General features: G+C 40.8%; 1 protein-coding gene and 1 long non-coding RNA gene across 2 annotated transcripts in view; one reads left to right on the plus strand and one right to left on the minus strand.

Moving 5' to 3' along the window:
• Window positions 1-3,762: 3,762 nt before the first annotated feature.
• LOC135423138 (uncharacterized) lies at window positions 3,763-5,985 on the minus strand. Its single transcript, XR_010434711.1, has 2 exons — window positions 5,609-5,985; window positions 3,763-5,418 (listed from the first exon to the last, which is right to left on the minus strand). It is a non-coding gene; the product is annotated as an uncharacterized LOC135423138 (long non-coding RNA).
• Window positions 5,986-6,421: 436 nt separating this feature from the next.
• CYTH3 (cytohesin 3) overlaps window positions 6,422-24,661 on the plus strand; it is a 50,515-nt gene continuing 32,275 nt past the window's right edge. Inside the window, exon 1 of the mRNA XM_064673062.1 lies at window positions 6,422-6,670. Within this exon, the coding sequence (XP_064529132.1) occupies window positions 6,640-6,670 (31 nt within the window). The 5' untranslated portion in view covers window positions 6,422-6,639. The remainder of the gene's footprint in view (window positions 6,671-24,661) is intronic.

The raw sequence follows: 24,661 nt of genomic DNA on the forward strand, positions 1-24,661 counted from the left end.
GGGATCTTTCTTGGTTAAAAAAGGTAAGAATGTAAAATATCACACATCACTTTTTAACAAAGAAGGACTTCCCCTTTCCCCTGGACTCAAAGGGTGTATTCAAAACTAACCTATGAGGGAAGCTGAATACTCTCAGCTGCAATTTCATGATGCAATAAATTTAGGTTTTGGATGGTGACATGGCATGAAATCCTGTGTGCAAGTTCAACCCACCAGTAAAAAATGATTTAAAAACCAAAACCTTCATGAAACAGGGAGTATAGAGTGTTTTTACTCATGATGGTTTTATGTCAGAGTTGGTCTTCCTGCTGCCAGTACAAAGCCAGGATAAAGCCTGGCCTAAACACTGTGACTCATGGCTGGCTAATCCTGACAGGAATGCAATGACATGCTCGTATTTGATCGTGATCAATTTATTACCATTAGATGATCTGGTATTGCACAGATGAGACATTAACAGGCATTTCAGTCTGACTGCAGGCACAGCTGGAGAAGGGATCAGAAAGGGAAATTGATGCAGAGTCTGTGGTTCAGAATAGCGTCAGAATTATGCAGGAATATTGTCCCCATGGACAAAACAACTATCCAGCAGCCTCCCTTCCTTCTTTCCATACCATCTGTGTGTCACAGTCTACCAGTGCTGCAATTGTGCCAATGCAACTGTTTGTGGGACCAGAGTGTGAATTTAATCAACGGAGTAATTCCGGTTAAAAAATATTAGACTAGACAGAACTTTAAAAATCTGGATTGAGTGATCTGATTTACAACGTGGCTTCACAAACAGCTGCACAAACAGCTCAGAGGCCACTGAAAGTCCAAATCATTAGTTGCCAGTTCCTGCTCCTGCCTAAATTGATGGATCCATATTTATTAAGCCCAGCTTTGTGCTCTGCTGACTAGCCAGCAGGAAGATCTGAGCCAGCTCATGTGGAGATATGCAATTGCATTGCAGACACTCACTGGTGACTCCACGGGAGCTTCTGCTGTAACCCTTCCAACACTGCATGTTGTGAGCAAGCACAGTTGTCACTTGGCTGCCCCTGTGTGCCAGGGGGTGCCAGCCCTGCAACACTGGGAGTTATTTAGGGCTGCTTCGGGCAGGGAGGAGGAAGGGACTGTGGGGGCCCCCATCCATCAACTGCTGCCACGTGCATGCAGCTCCTGTATGGTTTGCAGCCCAGCTGCAGCTCCCACTGTAGGATGAGTTAGGAATTTCAAATTCCCAGGCCTTGGTGAGACTAGAGAGTCCAAGATGGAGTGAGCCAGCAGAGGGGAATTCAGACTGTGGCTACTTCTCAGGGTGGGAACAGTCTGGCCTTAATCAGCAAACTCTCCTTTGAGAGTTGCTTTACATCAAGTTCTTTCATTTTCCTGAGATAGAAAAACGCTCTCAAGCTTCATGCAAAATTCCACTCATGATCTGTTTCAGCCCACGCTCCTTGAATCCTAGTCCTCTTTTTCTGTTATTTTAGACACAGCTTTCATGCTAGAAAGCATCCTGTTTGTGTCTAGTACTGTGCATAATTAATACAGGCAGAACAAGTTCTAATGCAAAGTATATTTCAGATCATAAGCATTATAGAGTTGATGGACCTTCACAATTTTTAATACATTTTCCCCACTGGGACATTTTGGTGGTTTTTCCTCAATGACTCACTAGTGGCCCTATCAGTGTTACACAATAGAAACAAACACTGACTTCCAAACCCAGTAATATTCGATGCTGAGAGTAGATAAAGCTCATTTAGAAATCTTAAAAAAAACCACCAAAAACTCACAAACCCTCAAATGTGTCAAGAACAGGAATTTAGGATAAGCTGCAAATAAAATTCAGAATATGATTAAAAAGTTCATTTGGAGAGAAACCCATGCAAAATTCTTGGAAGTGAGGTGTCTTTATGTTTAGGGTTCTGGACTATTCTAATGGAACAAGCTTCCTATCCATACAAGAAAGCACCACTCATAAAAGAGGCTTGACTTGCTAAGCTTCAGCTTTGATGTTCCCCAAAGCCATATAAAATACCTACATGTAAATTTTTTTTGGACTAAATGAAAGGTACAAGCACTTTTGAAACCCTTGAGACAACCAGCAAACAGGATTTTCTATAAAAATGTTTTTCCAGCTGAGACAAATATGAGATGTGTGACAGCATAAACATTTTAAGAAACAATCCATGGCTAAAACCCGTCTGCCAGACAGAGGAAGTCAAAGAGTTTGCCTTAGGGGTTTAAGAATACCAGATTATTCAAGTACTGATGAATAAAAAAAAAAATAGGGGGAAAAAAAGACATGATGATGGGCTGAGACTTTCCTGCATGGAAACTATTAGGCAATGCTTCTTAAAAAATAAAAACTCTTTGGTTGTCTAGATTTGAAACAAAAGTATTCTTTAATACAATGGCTGGGTATTGATGACAGTGATTCTATCAACAAGGTATTATCTCAGGAATGTAATGCTTGCACCATTTTTCTAAAACTGTGAGAGCATCTCAGTGAGCAAGTTGTAAAACAAACCAAATAATTCTAGATTACAAAACATCGCACAACAGCTGTGTTCTTTAAGATGTATCTATATTCTTTGAGATATATCTATATCCTTTAAGATAGATCTATATTCTTCAAGAATGTATTACTAAGACTGCACAGATGTTCATATTTTTATTAACTGTTCTTGTTAAGGGCAGCTATAAAATCCTTCTCACCAAGTCTAAGACAAGTCACAATAAGCCAGACTTGCAAATTAGTGCTGTCTTGCCTGAACACATGGAATGGGAATACCTGCAGGCAGGATGACCACCTCCCTAAAAACGACTTCCAAGATTCTTCCTTCCAACAGTAAGGACATGATTCCATCTCCCTGTGTCTGATACTGATGTCCAGCCTGATGACACAACAGCAGTTACTTTATTTCTTTCTGCATTAAGAAAATTCAGAATTGTATGAAGATTTTTTTTCAGAATTTACATTAACCAATAAAAAGCAATGGAGAAAAAAGGGAATCCACTGTTGCTGAGGAGAGAACATAATAAGCAACAGAGCTTTCCTACTCTTGAATTGATTATGGGGGGGAAAAAAGAAAAAAAAAAGAATGGATAAAGATTTATATTTTCATTCACTACTCTTGGAGTCTGGTTCAAATTGAAATCCATACAAACGGCTTAATATTTAATGAGCCTTATAGACCACAAAAATGTGATGTAAGGGCTTCAGTTGTCTTCACTGACTCTCTGTGTAGGGACAAATGTCACAACAGATGTGCTCCTGAACCCTTAAAATGAAAAATGACAAGATAAATTACCACTTAGTGGAAACTAAATCAAAACAGTTACTAAACTATCCAGAGAGGGACCAAAAAATATAAAAAGACAAAGTGTATCACCTGCAAATTCAGCAAGTAACCACATTTATCATTAAGGACTCAACCCTGCCAACAGCAGTTTTTGGAGAAAGCCCAATTTCCCCCTAAAAATAATTTCAACAGACCAGCTATTAGACTATTATTTACATGAATGACAGACTGTGAAGTTCTTCCAACACAGAAGGTTAGACTTGTGGATATAAAACTGGCAAAACATACTGGTGGTAAAAATAGAGCTATGACTACAGAAGGGACTGCAAGAAAGAAGAAAAAAAGATCAAGCAATCTTTAGAAAACTGTTGATTGAAACTCTTATTAATTATGGGGAAAAAATTAAAATTCATATGTATTCCAAAACAGAAGAATGATCAAAGTTCCAGAAAACACAGCAGATGCGAGAGAATTACTCACATGATAAGGAAATAGTTTATTGGAGTTTGCCTTAAGATTTGCTGAGATTGTAGCCTGTATTGCTTCCTGGCATCTTTGCTGGTAAGAAACCACCTCTTATTTAAGGATAGTGGTGTTGTTACTGTTGAATTACCAAGCACTAGGGAGGAGGAGTTCTGCTATGGTAGAACTGCTACAGCTACGACGTAGAACTGGGGCTGTAATTACTTGATTGTGCACAGTTTCAAAAAATCTATTCCTGACCTAGTTAGGTTTATAGCCAGACATGAGTTTTACTTTAAACACAGGAAAATGAGACTACAAGGTAAGAGGTTTGATCTTAAAAGTTTCTATGACATCTCACCTGAAGATTGAACAGCTTTGTCCAGGAAGCACCTTGTACACAGAGTAAGAGTTTTACACTTAGAACACTTGTAGGATCAGGCCCATGCAAAAGTAAGTCTATTTATAAGATACACAATATGAATGAAAATGTTTTAAGGAATATCTGCCATCATTTCAGAGACATACAGCCTTGAAGAGAACATTATAATTTCAACACTCTTTTGTACTATGTATCATTAATATGTCATCCCACTAAAACAGGGCTGGAAAGAACAGATTCTCCTTGAGAGGGTATTGAATGACATATATTTCAGAGTTACAACAGAGTAAGTACATATTCAGTAAGGCAAAATACTGAAAATTTAACTGTTTGTTCAAGTTAACAAGGAAGTTATAATAAAGAACATTTTCCTTATCTCATGGGTTTGGAATTGGCAGACATGATCTGGAATTGGATTTCACCATGAAGTTTCTATAAAACATCACAACTGATCACTCATAACCAGGACAGACATTTTTCCTATCTTGCTTCCATCACAAAATAATTTTAATCTTTGCTATGAATTTGGAGAACTTTAAAACTAGTATTGCTTCCATGAAGTCAACAGGAATTTTGCACTGAATGGGGTGGGAGGATGACTGTTCTCCACACCTCCCTCTCCTCTGCTACTAGAATTAGTGATGAAGCTATTTTTTATTTTGCATTAGAATTTTCCTTGTAGCAAAAGTATAAGGAGGGAGGGAGGGAGGGAAGAAGGGAAGGAGGAAAGAAGGAAGGAAAAAATGACACTGACAAACAGAAACAAGAAAATAAAGGAATATATTCTATATAAAGGTGTAAACCAACACAAATTAAATGCGAGCAATCTGTGATCAATTATAAAATTAGAATTTTTTTCATGAACCAGATTCCCCACTAATGTAAATTAACAATTTGCTCAGCGTACAAAAATATTCAAAGCCAGTCAGTTCATCTGCATTCACACTTATTTTACATCATCCTGTAGTTGCACTTTATGGACACACATTTATTAATAAATCTCTTACCAAGGTGATGCTGGTTTTATGTAATCATATCCTATTTATAACTTACTAAACTTATAACGATATTTAATTTAAAATAGGAAAGTCAGAGGAGTATTTTAAAGGTTCGTGATGCTTACGATTTTTAGGTGAGGTAAAAACACTTTGTCACTGGAGCAGCTGTCAGAGCCAGACCTCCGCTCTCAGCACAATGGGCTGTAATAACCACCTATTAGCAGTGGTGTCAAGAGGTGAGTGTTCCTGACACGGCTTCCTCGACGGTGCTCTGTCCCATGCCAGCCTCCAAAAGGAAAATGAAAAACCCGATATTTTCCTGTTGGCTGACCCTTTCCTCCCACAGCTTCCTTTCTGAATAAAATTTTGACACAAACGGTTTAAAAAAAAATAATAAGAGGCGGTGCTAAGGAAGGAAGGAAGGAAGGAAGGAAGGAAGGAAGGAAGAGTGTCTGTGCCAGTACACTTTTGCTTACCTTTACAGACTTTGGAGGCTGCTGATATCCTGACTCCCATGGTAGGTAACTCACTGAAGATCTTTACTGAAGACTTTAAATATCCCACAGACACTTTGGCTCCTAGGGCAGTAAGGAGAGTCCTTTCTGTTATCTACAATGCTCACCAAGGCAAACCCCTGCACCGCATGTGGGGCACAGTCCCGCTGACATGCAAGGCTCTCCACGGCCCCTGTGGCAGGGGAAGCACCCAAGGTCCCTCCAGCACCAGACCCAAGAACAGGGAACAAGCAACAGTCAGCAAAAAAAGCCCAGAACCATGAGACGTGTGAGGCTCTTTTTCAGGGACTTCAAACCACCTTGTCTCCCCTCACTATGCTGCTTTAGGCCAACTCAGCCCTCACCTTCCACTCACCTCCCTCTCTCCCCCAAAAAGCCAGGTGGGTGTCTGCACGCATTTTCTGGCTCCCGCAGACCCCAAAACATGACCCCAACGGGCACGACCCCAACAGGTCCTCAACGGCAGCCCCCGGGTCCCCCCGCTCCCGACCGCCCCGGGCGACCCCCAAGAGCCCGCGGGGAAGCCGCTTCAGGGGCCTGGGCGCTGCCAGGCCGCGCTGCGGGGCTCGCCGGGGAGGGAACACCGCACAGGGAGGCGGGCGGGAGGCTGGGCCGGGGCGCTGGGGGGGTAACACAGCTCGGCGGTGGCCGCGACCCTGCGGTGGCGCGGAGGAGGCGGCGGCGGGGCTGGGCCGGGCCGGCTCCCCCTCCGCCCTCCGCCGTCACATGAGAGGGGCGGGCGGCTGGGCCGAGGCGGCGGCGGCTGCCGGGACTGAGGCAGGGCTGGGCGGGGAGGGACGGGGCAGAGCAGCGCGGCGGCGGAGCGCGGCGGAGGAGGAGAAGGAGAAGGAGGAGAAAAAGAAAGCGAAGGAGAAAGAGGAAGAGAAAGAGGAGGAGGAAGACGAGCGGGAGTGGCCGCGAGGCGCCGAGCGAGCGGAACGAGCCCCGGGCCTCGCTGATCGGCGGCGGAGCGCCCTGCCCGCGGTCCCAACATGGACGAAGAGGGCGGCGGAGGCGGCGGCGGTGAGTGCGGGGCTCTCGCGGGCGGTTCGCGGCCCCTCGCCGGGCGGCACGGGAAGGTGCCCCGCTCCCGGAGCCCCTGACAGCGGCTGTGGCCGCGGCCCCTCCCGCCGGGGCTGCCCCGTCCTGCCCGGCGCCCCCCGAGCGGAGCCGCTACATCGGCCGGGCCACAATGGGGGCTCTGTGCCCCGCACCCGGCGGGGGCGCGGCGGGTCCGGGACCCGCTGCCCTGCCCTGCCCTGCCCCGCCGCCCCCGGCAGTGCCCTGACAGCCCCGCGCCCTTTGCCTGCAGCTGCCCCTCCGCTGGGAGAGGGCAAGGGGGGAAATACAAAAAACCAAAAGTACGTGTCTGGCAGTGTACGAGCAGCGAAAAGAGTAATTAAGCCCTGCGAGGGCTCTGTTTGTGTGTGTCATCTTAATGGAGGCTCGGTGATAATCACGGGGTGGTTCAGCCAGTTTAAACGAGGTGAACTGTTTCCAGCGGCAGCGGCGTTAACCTTGCCAAGATACTACTTTTAGAAAATCCGGACTCTCATGCTGGGGAAGCTTTTATTTGTAATTTTTATCTTATTGGAGACCGGCTTGCGCACTGTCCCAGTTTAAGGCGCTGCAGACGTGCCACACGCTTCCCTCCTTTAATTTATAATGGGTTCTGTGAGTGCGTGTGTAAAGCTGCTGCCTGAAATAACCAGTTCTTGTGTATCATCAGCGATAATGGTGGCTGAGCAGAGGCTGATCCTGCCCTGGGGCAGAGGGATCGACTGCATGGCCTGCCCTATATTCACTGTGTCTGTGGCTGTCTGTGCAGTGGTGGTACAGCATGAAGTGATGAGGGTATATCTTAAATAAAATGCTAAACAGGCTGCCTTTGAATGCACTGGCTGATCTCTAAATAGCTAAAGTAAGGGCTAAACCTCGTGTGATTATTAGTTGCACGGTACTTGCTAATTCCAAATATAATTACCCAGAACTCGGAAATCAAGTGGGTGTGGTGTTTGTTTTGACAACTTGAAGAAATAATGCTATGGTGAATCAGAAAAATAATTCTTCAAGCCGTCGTTTGGAAGTGTGGCCATTTCTCAGCAGGCATTTCTGCTTGTTTTGTCAGTGGTAGATTTAAATCTCGAAAAAAAATCTGAAAAAGGAGAGCAGAAGACAGAACAAGCCAATCCTGAAAAGTTATTGTTCAAAGCACTTGAACACTGTAATTCTAAAGAACAGAAAGCTCGTTTAACTCAAAATATGTTATTTTCTCAGGATTATGGACTTGCATCTGTAGTTAAGGAAAATGAAAATGCTTGTTACTGGCACTAACCCTACATGATACAGTACTTAATCACGTGCAAGATGTAAATTAGAAAGTGGACACATTGCTGAATCAATCTTTCATAAGGCGTTAAGCTTTTTAGGGTTGGATTTTCAGAGGAGGAAAAATACTCAGGACCTTGAGAGGAGTCGGTCTGTATTTAGCTGAAGGCTGGTTCTAGAGGTGAAGTCAGATTTGTACCTAGCATGCAAGTGAAACTATTATTTATAACTTCATACCACTTTAATAAACATGTTGCTTTTTTGGGTCAAATTACAGTATAGTTTATGTTCACGCTTACTTGGCTTTGCTGTAAAACAGTTGCAGATTAGTAAGACTGGAAATTTTTTTTGCAATTGGGGTATTTGACGTTTTACACTGACTTCGTGTGAGTATTGCGCTTTTTTTTGAATAGAGATCCAGTCTCGCTTTTCCTCGTGGATTGCTGTCAGTTTGGAACATCAGGATCAGTTAGGTCATTTCCAGCTAATGCATTAATATTTTGAATTGCAAGTTGTTTTGTTTGGGGTTTTTTTTTCCTTTTTTTTTTCCTTTCTGTAATAATAGCGTCGGAAAGTGTGGATTTGACAGCCAGTTTTATAACCCTTTATTACTGCTGGGTAGTGAGGCTTGTGATACCTCAGCAATGAGACTCCCTTGGGAGTCTGACCAGGGCAATCCAGTGTTTTGAACCTCAGCAGAACATTCTAAATCCTCACAAAATTAACATTGTTGAGTGGGAAACGCTTAGAGATAAGCATATTGCTGTGTACAGGTACTTTAGGAGGTATGTAAAATTATTTGAGGACTGCACAGAGTCACCCTAATTAGAGACTCGAACTAGATAAGCATGTAAATATCTAGGACATTAAACTGTGATTCAGGAGGTAAGCTGCTATTCCCAGTTCAGCTCTGCCTGTTGCCCTGCTCTTCAGTTTAATTTGCATCTGATGCTTCAGTTCCCTTATTTGTCAAATGGGGTCAGTTGTTTTACCACCTCTGATAAAAGCTGTGAATGAAAACAGAGCTGTGTAACGTTAGAATTTATTATTTTAGAAGCACTTGATGGAACAGAAATGTTAATTAAGGGAATTGTTCACAACTCCTCTTTCTCTTTTGTATGTGGAGCCCTAAACAGGGCCGTGTATTTATATTATACAATCCACTTACGCACAAGCCTCCCATTGATTCCAGCAGAGGCTCTGTGCATGGATTATTGATGTGATATGATCCGAGTCAGTTGGTGTTTGGCTCAACTTTCTTTTGTGTTCTGATTAAAATATCTCTGTGGTTCACTTAATCCAGGAAATTTCTCCTCCTCCCCCTCCTCACTTGCTTTAAAACCACATCTTGTGTGATTTGACCGAGGCTTTTCTTGCGGGCTCACAGTGAGGTGGTGGTGGTACCAGTGACCCGCCATCCTCGCCTTCAATAGTGCTGTTGGCAGCCTGTGGAAGGTCAAAATGTATGAACAGTGCTGGAGGCCCAGGATAGTACTTCTGTTTGTTTTCTGAATTTGATTCTAGTCATGCAGCAGCTTTCTTGTCCCCCAAATTCAATCCCGTGCCGTTCCTCTTGGAAAAGACTGCGGGATTGGGTACTTACCAACTTCTGTATGTTTGTTTTAAGCTGCCTCTACAAAGGGCTCTAAACAGACATGCCAGAAGGTTAAAATCCTGCTTCTACTTGACAAATAGACCAAATTACAGCACTAATTAGGGCATTGAGGTTTCCCTATGTTCCCCAAACTCTGTGCTTTGTTTCTGAATGTGAAGCTTTTCTGGGACAGAGCAGTTCAGTTGCCAAGCTCTGTTGGTTGCTGGCTGTTCTTGCCAGTGCTGGTGCCAGGTAACACGTTGGGTCTGTTGTGTGGACAGAATGTAGACACCCATTCACGAGACAGAGAGACCAGATCGTCTCACAGAGGACTCAGGAGAGCGGGTTTGCTGCCAAACCAGATTTAGCAGGGTCACTTCTGTTCTGCTGCAGGGCAAAGATTACCTATTTATAGGTAAAAGTTGTTAAATGTAACAACCCCCCCGGATTTTTCTTAGGAAAAATGTCTTTAAATTGAATACATATATATATTTATACTTTAGACATGAACAGCCTCATCTTTTCACATTGTAATATCTTCCAAAGGTAGACATTAAAGATAGCAGAGGCCACGTGGCCTCCTCATGGTTATAGACATTTGCTTTGCATTTAAGACTAATTCTCCATGTTTTCTTCTTTTATGAGTTTCTTTTATTATAAACAAATGTGTTTTAACACAGAAGAACGTTAAATATGTTTCAATCCCTACCCATCAAAGTGGATAACTTGTACCAGTAGTTTTAAATAAAAGTTGTCCCAAAAGTCCTTTAGAGGAGGGCTTGTTGTTTTAAATAGCACTGTAGGGAAATGCCAAGAATATAAAAATGCACCTGAGTGTTAAAGTAACCACTTGACCTCATTCTAGGGAAAGAAAAAGAGCAGATACAGAGATGGAACACAAAAAACTAAATGACATAAGTAGACTTTTACCAGCTAGCAGAGCTTCATGCTAAGTCTCTTTTTGCTAAATAAATATTTCTTCATGCTAAACTAGTCTCATATTTGTATGGCTTCCCTGTCAGGTCAGTAGGCTCCTCATTTTTAGCCCCAAACCATTTAATCTGTTACCACTGCAGTAAAAAGTGTCATAATAAAATATTAATAATTACACCGTAAATATTAGTTATTTTTGGTGGTATCAGAAAATGGGCTTGTTAATTGCAGTAACACATTAAGTTTTTCTCAGCCTAATGTTCGATATTTTTAGCTCTGAGTTGGAAGAAAACATGAAATTTTTGCAGATAGAATTTCCAGAAGTCTTTGGTTGCCAAACTGGATGGATTGTTATATAATGTATTTGGTAACGTGCTCAGCAATGGAAGCACGCCGTGGATTTAGGGGAGCAGTGTGCCCGTAACAGCATCTGTCTGGACTGGTACAGCTGGGAAAGAAAGCTGTAGGATTTACTCACAGGAACAGAGTGTATTTTGCAGAACAACGTCTGGGAGTTGTAGTAATAGCCTCGTGAAAGTGGGTTCCCCATGGGCCACTGTTACCAAATGGATATTGCAATCTTTTAATATCGCTGGAGCTGTAAGAGCTTTCACCAGTGGAAGGGCTGCAGAAGGTGAGGCAACATACTGTTTTTCAAGATATAATCTACAGCTCACATGAAATTTCTCATCATATTTATTGCTTCCCCTTCTTTTTTTTATGGGATTTTGAACAATTTTTCAAGGAAAAATGAAAAAAACCCCTTGGCTTTCCTCCAGTTTCTTCTTTTTATAAGGGTGTGTAATGTTAGGACAAGGGGTAATGGTGTTAAACTGAAAGAGGGTAGTTTTAGATTAGCTTTTAGGAAGGAATTCTTCACTGTGGTGAGACACTGGCCCAGATTTCCCAGAGAAGCTGTGGATGTGCCATTGCTGGGAGCGTTCGAGGCCAGGTTGGACGGGGCTTGGAGCAACCTGGGCTAGTGGAAGGTGTCCCTGCCCATGGCAGGGGGTTGGAACGAGATGAGCTCTTAGGTCCCTTCCAACTCATACCTTTCTCTGATTCTATGATTGTGCTTGCCATCTTTTTTCTGATAAGTCTCTGCTTTCCTCTCGTAACAAAAAGGTTTTAAAAGCTTTCAAGTGTTTTACTTAAACTGTAGCTCTGTCTCACCTGCTGCTATCTTTTGCTCCCTTCTTTTCCCTTCCCAATACAAACATGCTTTAGTCTGATTCTTCTTATATACCGTCTTTGGCCCCAAGATCAAAATTTAAACTACCTCTGCATCTCTTTTCCTGTTAAAGGCATTGACTGAGCTGTTGGCAGGCAGTGTCTGAAGAGCATCTCCTCCAGGTTCACCCTAGGTCCTCTCCACACTTGTCCTGACCCCTTGTACTCGGTACATTCCCTTCCTCCTCTTTGTCCTGCCAGCTGCCACTAGTACTGTTTACTATACTTTTCTTTTGGAAATCTTGCTTTTTTTTTTGGCTTCTTTGTATGTTCTCTCCTCCCCCTCACGTCTTGTTATTCGCTTTTTCACTCGGAAGACGACGTTTCTACTTCCAACTTTGTTTTGTGAAGATTTGCAGGACTCTGTGCTTGATTTGACACTCTCTTCCGTTCTGCATCTTGTTTCTGGAAAATCAAATTTTGCAAATAAAAATGGAACTATCGTATTTAAAAGGATGACTCACAGCAAATACTCTGTGCTCTGGATCCAGTGCCATCTGTCCCAGCTAAAATGTTGGCTTGTTTGACATCTTAAGATTGCATAATTGTCATCTTAAGCCTAATGAGTCTAAAACAGAGCTCTTAATGTTGTTTCCACCCGCTTGCTCTCTTTGATGTCTGTGGACACACGCTGACATCCCGAGTGGTTATTGACAAGTAAACAGCGAGACTTTGTAATTTATTGTTTCTTAAAAAATAGTCTGTAGAGAAGTTGTAATAAATATGGCAGCGAAAGGGCCATGCAAAAGTATCGAAATGCTTTATTGTCTCAAAGGTGTGAAATACATTATGTTCTACTATGCAATATCAATTTTCCTGTTTAAATGCACAAATAGGTTTAATCTGGTTGTGGGATTTTCTGTGTGAGGATGTGTGACATTTTCTGTAGACTTCTGCATGGGACTACCCAGCCTGTGGGTTAGTGTTTTGTGATGATTGAATGGACCTGTATAGATTTTTTTTCTTCCTTTTTAAAGTCAAGTGATAGTTAATGGTGTCTTCTTCACTTTGTCTCTCTGTAGTACCTAAGCACGTATGAAAGGATTGCACCAATTTCAGTGAAGAGTTTGGATAGAATGACCATGTGCTTCATTCACAGAGGATAAAAATAAGTCCTTAGCAGCTGGTTTATTAGGAAAACCTGTCAACATACAGAACTGTGAGATGGGGATGCCAGGGAAGTGAAGAACACGTCATGTTTTACTCCAGTTCTACAGAAGTGAAAGAGAAATGGTGGGAACAGACGTAATGTTGGCATTTGTGACTTCTTCACTGGGCATTCTTTTAAAGCAATATGTTGTACAGGAAAGGTATATGAATTAGGTAGTAAAAGTCTATTTATTTATGCCATTTGTATAACTTTTAACATCTATCAGGTTGTTTTAAATTGCATATGACTTCCTTCTTTTAATTTCAACAATTTCATGGGAAAACTTAGTATTGCAAATCTTTTGGACAGCACTATTTCCTTTTAGTGGGATAGACACACAAAATCCACTAGAAAACCATGTGTTTTGTGGTCCTTTGAGATTTGCCTGAAGAAGGAAATGGCTTGACCTATTTGGTTGCTATGAAGTAAAAACATTCTTGTTCTCTCTCTCCTTTTTTTTTTTTGGTGAACATCTGTGTCACATTTATTTCATTACTTTCTGAGGTTCTTTAAGCACATTATTTGGTAATATAAAGTTTTATTTAAGGAAAATAAAGTGGTGTGTAGCTGCTTCCACAATTTCATTCAAGTTCTGATATTTGCTTACACACAGGTATAAGTGGGTTTCCCATGAAAGTTGACATGTTGAAAGGCAAACATTATGTAGTATTTCCTGGGAAGAAAGTGTTTGAAAATTCTGTAGGATCTCATGGAGTTAACAGGAAGTGTTGCATGCTGGAAACTTGTGAAATCTAAATCAGGATCTCATCTAGGATTTGGAGTACTGAAGATCTTTGATCTAATTTTTCAACAGGTTGGGCTTCTTAGCGTGGTTTTACTAATTAGCCTCATTTTCAGCTGTTTATTCTAAAATGAAGTAGTTACCTTATGCCAAGTGTATGGAAGAACTGAAGCTGATGCTGGTATTTAGCAATCCAAAGGAAATTATCCCAATGAGGACAGTTTGCTGATTCTGCTAATAACTCTTCTGAATTCCACAAGAAAATTCTTCAATGAGAATCGAAGATCAGTCCATTTGCGAGAGTTGATTCTGAATTCAGGTCTGGCTTTTGCTGTCTTGTCCAAGGGCTCAGCTGAATTTTGAAGAGCTGCTGCTGTTCTTTGCAGATCCAGGTCCTTAACACAAAAGGAGAAACCAGTGCTGATTTTTAGACAAAATACATTGAATTTCTTACCAAAACAAAAAAACTGTGTGAAAAGGATGGAACACAAGTCTGCTGACTCTGGGGGTATGGAAGAGGCTAATGATAAACGTGGGAATTCATTTTAGTGGCTCTTCTATCCAGCTCCCAGTTCTCACAGAGCTTGTAGGAATATTTACTCCTCAGTCAAATGAGATTGAAATCGAGCGCTGCACAAGGCGCGTGTTGGCAGAAGGAGTTGATGGGTAGGAAAAGAAATGTGTCCAGTCTCTCTTGTGCTCACTCTCGTTCTCACACACACATGTGCACAAAAAAAGACTGAAAAATTAGCATATTCAAGTAAGGGAACTGCCTCGTACTGTTTTCTCTAAGGGAACTGTGAGATGTAATCGTTTAATGAGTCACCTCTACATTTTTATACAACCACCTCATTAATACGCCGGGTATTAATTAATTAACTTCTAGAATGGAGACTTTTTAAAATTTTTGTTTTTAATATCTGATTTATACTGGAGAATACCATTCATGCTGTTTTCTTGTTGAATTCCAAGTATTCAGGAGTCTTATTTGCTGTTACATTTTTGCTTTCATGTACTGTAGATATTATGTTCCTTAATAAGGTCCTTGTTTAGCTCACAAACAGTGTTGTCTGGAGGGTCAAATTCTGACATAAACAGATCCCATTGCCTTACTACAAGAGAGGGGGAATTGTCAAAAGGGACATTTGTAGTTGCATTGGCTATTATAAAATAAGGAATTATGGTTGCTTGAAGCAGTATTTCAGTATATTCAGGAGTCAGATTCCAAATACTCTTTTTTTTTTGTTTCTTACTCATGGAAGTTTGGACTAATGAACTTCCTGCCCCGTCATTCTGTTGCACCAAGGAGGAATTTTCCCACCAGGCTGTGTACTCCGGCTACAGCTCTGACCACTTGCAAATGCAATTTCTGAATTTGTAAAGCTGCTGCATGTTTTTGTCTCAGTGTCTTGCAACTGGTCAGCCAGGGGATATGGAGGAAAGTTTTCACAGGAAGCTGAGGTTAAACCAAAGTGGTTGTGCGAAGAGATTGTGGCTCTGTCAAGGAGGAATTCCATTCCTTGGGAGGAACTTTGCAAGTTAAATGCATTTTCTGACCATTGAACTCCTAATGTATACAGGGCAGGGGCTTGGTCCTGTGGAGGACCATTCTCAGTCTTTCTTGAGAAGACCAGAAGGACCTGACCCCTCTCTTGTACATGTCCAGTGCTCCACTGGTTCCAGTTGCCCACTCAGGAGCTGCTGTGTGCAAACTGTGTGCAGTGATGGTCCATTTTAACAGATCTGTGAATTGATCACTGGAATTCATTGCATGGGGTAGGTGAATGTGCATCTCTGTATTGTTTTGTGGTTCTCTCTTTGTTTTTCTTATTTTTGGATCTACTTTTTAATTTTTTTTTTTATTTTCTTTTAACTGAAAGGGTTCTGCTTGGACCCACCCAAAACAAGCCCTTAGTATTTCAGGAGTACACCTTCAAGAGCCTCTATCAGGCTGAAGTAATCCTTGGTTTAGTCTTGTATTTTGTAACCCCAGTATATACTAACAGGGGAAAACTCATTTTCCATGTAGTATATGTCATGTAAATGCCTAAGTGGGTAGTCCATATTATGGCAGTATGTGTTTATAGACTCAGAAGTAACTGTTTTATTTTATAGAACTTTATTACGATTTAACTTGCTCTTCTGCAAGTCAGTCTTGACCTGCTGTACACTTTTAGTTATTAAAATTATCGTATCATGTAGTTCCAGCATTTTAAAACATCATCCAACATTCATCTGGGGACAAGGAGAATATGTGTGCTTATTTTCCCACCATCTCTTATCATTTGTGCTGCTATTCCTGAATTGCAGTTTGTGTAGAAGCGTATTTCCTCAGTGGAAGTTGAAACTGGTAGCCAAGGTTAGTCAGAGTTTAGGGAAGTGGCTGTTGTGTCTATGAAAACATTTACAGTCACAGAAGGGAGAGATTAAAAGGTTTCAGGTATGGGACTGGTTTATTTGTGTAGGTGTTGCTGGTTAATTCTGTGAGCTGGGAATCTCAGGCTGGGTCCTAAGCCTGTCTTGTGTGTATTATGTGAGGTCAACCTTTGTGGGCAGCTGGTGACATTTCAGTTTGCTGTACATGTTTTAGCAAGGACAGATAAATAGAGCATATGGAGTTGATTATTTTTTTGGCTATAGGAAGTGGATTTTTGTGCATTAAATATAGTAACTTTCTTATTTCAAGTATCTGAGAGGAAGCTTCCCCCCACCCAGTGATTTAAAAAAAAAAAATCAGAACACATGTAACTTTCTTCACTCTCATTTTGTGCAATGTAAGCTGGAAAGACTGCAATGTTTAGTCTTGGTCTTGTACCAATAAATGACATAGTATCACATGAATGTTCTAAAAGATTAGGTGATATTTTATAAGAGCAAACATAAAAAGAAGACTAGTAGAAGTCCTTCCGCTGTGAATTCACTGATATTCAAATTATAGAGAGTGTGTGTTGTTATTGTTCTTATTTTACTGGAAACTTATTTATTTTGTTTTTGTGTCTTCTACCTGTGTAGTAAGCCTGATTAAAACCCCATGTGTTATGAAGGGGAAAGGTTGGGTGAAATTGGTAATCCAAATTAAATACAAATAATACTCTCAAGTTTATGGAGCCTGTGGGTGGGTGGACTTGGCAGATCTATCCATTGTGGTATGTTAGACTTGAAAGAGCATATGGAGATGATTATTTTCTGGCATTTTGTAGTAAAGGTTTTCGAAGAAGGAAGTTTTTAAATTTTTTTTTTTTTTTTGAAAAGAGGTGAAAAATAGGAAGAATAACATCAGTTTGCATTGAGCAGTAAAATAGTTTGTTGTAGTAGCATATGGAAAAACAATTTATTCAAAGGTGTAAGCTGCTAAAAGAAATTCTCCTACTGTTTTGCTATTGGCTCTCTTGTTTTCTGAAGGCAGCCAAAGATCCTGTGCAGCTGGGACTAATACAGGATCCAGCTGTAACTTTTTTTATTGTTGTTCAGATGTCCGGTGATGGTCAGATCTAAGTTATTGTGTGGAAATTCAGTAAAGGAAAAGGGTAGGGTGGGAAAAAAGTGACTCTCCATAAAAATATTCCAGTAAAAGCAACAGGAACTAGGAGTATCCATTTCAGAACTCTGCCATAAATCCCATCCTGAAACACTTAAACGCCTTCAGATTTTGCTGTAGACTTTAAGTCATCTAAGAGTTGTTGGTTTATTTTTTAAACAGCAATGAGGTTGGCTGGTTGGAGTGGGAAGGTGGCTGTTCTTTGAAATGATTTAATGGAAGAAAATACTGTTTTCTCATTCATACAAGGTTTTAGTTAAAACAAAATTCTTTACTCTTTAAAGCCTGGGTACGATATGTAATGCTACAATGTGGAGTACATAAAACAGGTTGGATTTTACTAATTTCACTTATGCTGTGTTTCACTAGTCTTTGTTTTGCAGAGCCTAAGGCTGTAAGGAGGGGAGAAGCCTAATATTTTTCTGTAGAATTTGGTTTACCTTTGATATATCCAGTGCTTCCAACTCCGTAGACGATGCCTTAGACTGAGACTAAACGAAATAAGTGAGCAGTACAGCAGGTGTATGGAATAGCAAGAATACTTGATGGTGATCAAAATAATAAATTCTTTTTTCTTTCAAAACTGTTTGGTTTTTTCCCCTTGATAAAAGGTCATATTTCTCAAGTTTCTTTATAACTGTAGCAAATCATCCTGTTTTTTAGTTACTTGAGACTAGAGATGCCAGTGTTGGGATGTTCTGTCCTTTAGGTATCTTCCTTTCCAAGTCTTCATTCCAAACTTTACTTGGCTGATGGAGTCCATCAAATAGCTCTCTGAATTTGAGTTCTCTTACTGTTATTCCAAGTCTTTAGTTTTGAATGTCGTTACAGAATCAGTTTGTAATTACACCAGTCTAATTTAATAAGTTTAATAACAATAGTATACAAATTATAAGTCCTGATTGACTGGAAGAGCTGGCTTAAAATACTGTAAGTTATTTCCTTTACTACTGACAGTGACATGAATTTTAAAACATAACTACTGTCTCAGACACAATCCTGGACAGTGCATTCTCTTCCATGTGCCTTAATTGGTTGTTATATTAATTTTTATTGGAGGAAAAGTGAAAAAGAAAGGATAAAGATTTGTGGTCAGTCTGTTGGCCGTGGCACAGCCTGGCACTTTGCCCCCAGTGCTAGAACAGAACAGCAACAACAACTTATTTTCCTTCCTAAGCTAGAAGGAGCTGATCTGTGATTTCAAAGTGGAAGTGAAATGTGGACAAACACTGTGCTTTGAGGGCAAAACACTTCTAACACAAACAATTTCAATGCAAAAACATCTATGATATCCATATAGTGATGTAAAAAATCATTTTTGAAGTTCTTGAGCATGGGCACCAGTACCAGTAGTAAGTAAGGATGAGGATTTTGTTTTGGTGGCAAGACTGATGCTGCCTATGGATGAGTGACAATAACAGTTGATACTGTTTTTTTTTTTCTAATTGGCATATGTTTCTTTTTCTGTTTAATTAAACAAATGATGACATTTATATTGCTCTATTACTGTATTGGGTGATGTATACTGTGTGCCTCTGCTTGAGCTTTAGTCAGATTGTTTCCTCTCCCAAGCACCTTTGTATTTTATCTTCTTCTAAATATAATATTTTAAATGAATACCAGACAAATAGTTGGTTTTCCCTATTTTTTTGTTATTGCAGTGATTAAATAACCAGAACTACATTTTATTTACCCTTGTTCTGTAAGAATGGTAGTCAAAGTTCTTTTCTCCCAGTTTTTAAAGGCTGTGGTATTTATTGGAATTGGGAAGAGCCTAAAGGAATCTCTTTCAGTTAATTGTTTTCTGGAAGTGCAGGTCAACTTCCAGTGCCTTTTGCAGAGTTGGTTGTGTGTAGTCTGTCAACGTTGAAGACCATTAAAACACAGCAACTCCAACGAGCAGCTTTGCTTACAGGTTTGCTTTAAGATGATTTGGCTGTATTCAGGATATATTGGGAGGAAAATTAAGAAAATATTTGTGGCTTGAGAATAAAAATCTGCCAGTGACATTGAAGAAAGTGTAATGATGTCTTGCATGTTGGAGAGAGAGAGAACACTGCATTGCCACTGTTACTGTGTTGTGTTTTTCTGTGGAGCTCACATGGACTTAGGAGATGATTTTCTAATGTGACAGGAGAACATCAAAAGGTCCTTCTCACATTTGAGAAATAATAGTACAACAATTCTACCAAAGTTTTGGCTTTTCACTACCTCATTTTACATTTTTGAAGAAAGGGTTTCCTGCTGAACAAACACATGTTAGCCTGATAGCATTTTCCTGTATTTGAATTGTGAACAGTCAAATGACTCAAAAAAATTTATGTTAAAGCAGATACAGGGTTTTAGCATAGAATATGTGCATACAATAAATCTATTCAGCTAATCAGTCTGCTTCCTTTCACTCCCACCCCCTTGCAGCTGGAAGTTCATCAGCTTCTGCTACTATATCTGGCTTCCTCTTGAGACTTTCTGGGGCAGAGTTAACAGTGGTGGCAGGCATTAATGAACAATGTCCTGATTATGTTCTGTGGGTCTGTATAAGTTGTCATTTTCCATTGCTGCTATTTCTTATGGAAAATATGTCATCAATGTAGTGTGAGCACAGAATGCCTGCCGTGCAAAGTTGCATGCTGCAGGATTTGCTGAAAGCATGTACATCACCATTAAATCAGTATGAGGTATTTTTAGATTTCATTAGTGACCAATTTGGCATTTAGAATGGAAAATTTATGATAAGGTTTTATTTTCATAAGTTCTTAGCTAGGATAATGCAGGATGTCTAGACTTCCATTGATAGTTTGTAATTAATTATGCTTTGAGATTCTTTGGCACATGACAAGACTTTTTTTGAGGTACAACTGTGGAAGAATTCAGGAAAAAGAAAAATGAGATGCTTCCATTTGGAAACTTCATGATAGAATACTTGCAGTCAGATCTAATGGAATCTAACAGCCTGATTAAAAACTTCTGTAGCAGTGATTTTTGTTGACCTTTTTTTCTGTATAGGATCACAATGTAATTTTCAGAACCAGCTGCTGGACATTTGGAGATACTGGTTAAACATCTGCAGGGTCAGTTGGGTTTGGCACTCCTGTGTTCTGGTTGAGCTTCAAATGCTTCCAATAAAATTTCAAGGTCCACTTTATTAAGATGTTGGAAAGACTGTAGCACGGATACTGTGATTGAAGAGTTTTTTAGAACTCTTGTATAATTTTGAAGTGGACTCCAGACTGCAGCCTGTCTAGATGTACTAGATGTAGGCTGTCAGGCTTAGATGATTATTGGTGACAAAAATCTGTGCTTAATAGGGCCACCACTTTTATTACCAACAGCTTTTCTCAGTGGTCAGGAAATACTTAAAGCAATAAGGAATTTACCTGTGAATGGCCTTCTCCAGGTGTTCTCTACTCACTGCTGTGTTGTCCATGTTTGTGACACACAGAAGAATTTCTGAACTGCATTAATAGGTTTTTCCACTCTTTGTCACGTGAGCTGTGTCAGCAGAGCTGCAGACAAACTTGCTACAGACTCTTAACAGGAGTTACAGCTTGGTATTTCTGGTTGCCTAAGGCAATTTTAGGATGATTGCAAGTATGTTAATATGAGTCGGATTTTCTTCAGTCTTGTACAAAGTTTGTCCTTGTATAGTGAAGGCCTGTGCCAGGTGGGACACTGCTCTGAGGAGACGCTGCCTCTTTGGAAAGGTGTTTGGCAGAGGTTCCATCTAAGACGTTGTCGATGAAGCTGGTGTCTGCAGGTGAAGAAATCACAATTTCCTGTAGGTTTTACTCATTTAGGAAGTGATAGCTTTTACTGTTACCTTTTTTGTCATTTTGAGGGGCAGCAGAGCTAAAACATTGGGTCCTACTTGACTGTTTCCCAGTCAACAGAAATGTTCCCTATTCGAACATGGCAGGATGAAGTGGAAATCAGAGAAAGAATGTTTATTAATAGGAGCAGTGGGAGCTGGTGGATTTAAAAAGAGATTGAGGGTTGAATGCCAGTTGCTTACATTTTCAGGAAAAATGCTGAATTTTATATGCTGTAAGTCAGAAACACTGAGAGTAATAAATTACTTAGATCTTTGAAGTCGTATGGATATGATTTTTTTTTGTTAAGTACTTAGCTGAGAAAAATGATTAAATTATTTGAAAATAAAGTACAAAAGATTATGTGTTCAGATTATTTTTCACTGATCTCTGGAAGGAATGCAGTGATTTTGCCAGTAAGGGGCAGAGAAAACAGCTTAGAAAGGCCAATGTAATATTTTAGCAGATTTGGTTGAAACATTGAGGGCAAGTTTAAATGAAAGAATGTCTTTATTCAAATGAGTTTTTGATCAGAATGCGAGAAGGTCTGCTTGGAGCATGAAAAATCTTTCTTTTTAAACTATATAACTTATGTCTGTACTGACAAGATTCCAGCAGATGCTGAATGTGCTCTATTTTGGCAGTATGGAGAGCCAGATTTGGTATGGACTGTTGATGGTCTTGTGCCAAGCAAAGAATGAGAGACCAGGGGTTTGACCCTACGGTAAGTGGATCTGTCCAGCAGACTTCTTATCAGTGGACCAGGTAAAAAGCTCTTTTATATCTGGATTAGGAACCTGTCAGGCTAATTGTTTCATGGTGTAGTGGCAACCAACAATTGACAAAAGCTAAGTATACTCTTTTCTGACAATCTGAAAATGGTTTGCAGTCTTAAACTAAGCCTTACTATTCCTTCACTAACAAATCTCTGAGTAAATTCCTGACTCTCTTAGTGCCCTTTCAGACTACAGGGCACGTGGCCAATGGGCCTGTTGATGTAATAGGAAGAAACTAGAGCAGTTCAAGCCTAAGATAGCCAAGAAGCAAAATACTGTATTACTTATAGTATGTTTCTTCCAAGTGCTGCAGCTCAGTGGTGTCCATTGCAGGTACCAGGGTTACTTTTTTGGAGGAGACTGCAGGAATGTCAAAGACTTACACAACATCAGGGATCACACTGTGCACAGAATTGTGCATCCTGGAATCAGTCTTGTTTGGGGAGAGTTGCTGCCTGAGCAGTTACTTGATAGATGAGCAGTCCTGTGTGGCACTCTGAGCTGCCTTTGGAGACATTCTTCAGGGAAGGAAAATTGCTTTCAAATCCGGCAGTTGCTCTACCTCCTTCTGTGTGCAACTGATCTTGGAAAATGAATAAATAGAAAGCTTCTGCAATAAATGCTGTTCTGAAATCTAACTCCAGAGCTGTGTCAGGCAGGGATGGGGGAAGGGGAAAAAATGAACTTTGCCTTGCTTTTTCTGAAAATTGGATTGTGTGCTTTAGAAACAGCCGGCAATCCTAAGTAACGGCTCGTGCTCCCCACTAACAGAGCAGAGCCCTTGCTGCCAAGAGTAGATGTTGCTGGAAATTTGTGACAGAAAGACTGTCTGAGCCCCAACTGTTTTGCTGGAAACACAGTAGGTCTGATGAGCTGTGCCTGTGTAGTGAGCAGGATTCGGGGGTATCTGGCAGCCGACAGCAGGGTCTGGGCTCCAGGACCCCCCTGCAGCTGCTCAGTGACATTCCTGTCAATTTTCCATGCTGCTACTCGAAATGGATCTGACAGGAATGTCTGCTACTACTCTGGTGTGTTTGCTTTTCAAGTCTATTTTCCAAGGTCTATCCTAGGAAAAAATGTAGGTGCATGCCAGCCAACCATTTCCTCTTCCCAGTAGTTGGGGGTGATGTGGGAAACAGCCGTTTTGTAAGGGGAAAGCTGAAACACAGTGTTGCAACTTATTCTTTTTTCCTTCTCATACCATTTCAAAAGCTGAAGGAATCAGTGTTCTTTTTTGCCTCTTCCTCACCCAGGGTTTGATGAATTGGTCTCTGCTTTCAGAAGGAGTTGTCACATCCTTGTGACAAGATGGTCCGAGATGCTTGGATGCTGCAGCTGAAAGAAGTTTAGATTGGCAGCAGGACATCTGTGGTTAGTCCAGTTGTTCACAGGGACTTCTGGGAGTTGTGTGCCAGTGGGAGATGGAGTGTCCTTGCTTTCCTTTTCATCCTCACATACTCCTTGGGATTGTGAGGAGAAAGAGTCCTGTGTCCTGTCAGTAGTTTAAGCTTTGCCTCATGCTCGGCAGAGTTGTCAGGAATCATCCCAAACCCTCTGAAGTGAACACAGAGCCAAATCTTGGTCAGTGGCACCAGTAGTTCAACCACCCAGCTTCCCAATCTGTTTGACCTGTTTTCCATCAGCAGTCAGTGCAGGTCACTCTCCCATGCTGGTCAGCTGAGAAGTTGTTTAAAGCTGAAGTGGTTTTTAATTCCTGTCAGCATTGCCTGTATGTTTGGCTCAATCAGAAGTGAACTGCACTGTCACAAAAATTGGTCTTGGGACCATCCAGCCCCTTTCTATCCAGTTCTTTGGATAATTCTGTGTAGTAATGCACTGTGCTTTTATTGGGCAAAATCATAAATGCCCCAAGTTAAAAGATGCATCCTGCTCTTATTGTGTGGCTTAAAAGATCTTACTCTTGGAAAGCTGTTGCACCTACATGTTTAAATTTCAGAATTTTCTCTTCTTGCTGCAGGCAAGCAAAATCCACTGCTCTTTTGCTGCCATTTCATTGTGCTGCAGTGAATGAAGAGTTTCAATTAGAGACATGATATCTCTAATGTGCCACTCAGCTGGCATGGGGATCTGTTCCTTTCACCTCCTAGGCAGTGTTGAGGGGGCACCCTGATTTTCTTCCCAAAACTCCCACTTAAAATGTGGCTGTTGTTCTGCATTGCAAGGGCATCTGTTGAGTGCTCTCAGCTGTTATCCATGGCCTCTCCTGGTGTTATTGTGGGATCATTCTCTTCCTCGAGGGTGCTAACATTTTTTTGTGACCTGGATCTTGCCATGGAATTGTACAAAAGAAATTCAGAATCTATAGACTTTCACTCTATAAAGACTAAATTTGGGTCAATGCATACTGTAATGTAGTATACTATAAGCAAAGGCTTTCAAATGCAAACATCAGAGAAAATGTATTTGATTTCAGCTCTAGCACTACATAAGCTCCCTGTTTGTTTCTCCAGTTTTGCACATATGGATGCTCCACAGAGAGATTATTACTGAGCTCTCCCAAAATCATTTATCTGTGAGACTCTGCCTTGCAGCATACATACTGAGGAGGGGAAAAAATAATTTGTTTCTGTTTGACAGTGTTTTGTTGATCTGATACAGTGTAAAGGAAAAGCTTGAGGCCTCTTATTTTTGGAAGGATGATACCTGTATTTATACTGATGGTATTACCACACAAAGCTGATTCTGATCACCCCTCCCTGTTATTTGCTGTGCAGAAAAAAAAATCAAATGCAGTCATTTTGTTAAAAAGCTGAAAGCAGAGTAAGAAAATTTTAATGCAGTATAAATGCCCCACTGTGCCTAAATGAGCAGGACAAGGCAAGACTGTGCATTTTTACTTACAGTGCTTGGCACTGCACTGCATTGCATTTGTCCCACATTACTTGGATATTAC

Source organism: Pseudopipra pipra, chromosome 16, assembly GCF_036250125.1.
Source record: "Pseudopipra pipra isolate bDixPip1 chromosome 16, bDixPip1.hap1, whole genome shotgun sequence".
NCBI classification, from domain to species: Eukaryota; Metazoa; Chordata; class Aves; order Passeriformes; family Pipridae; genus Pseudopipra; species Pseudopipra pipra.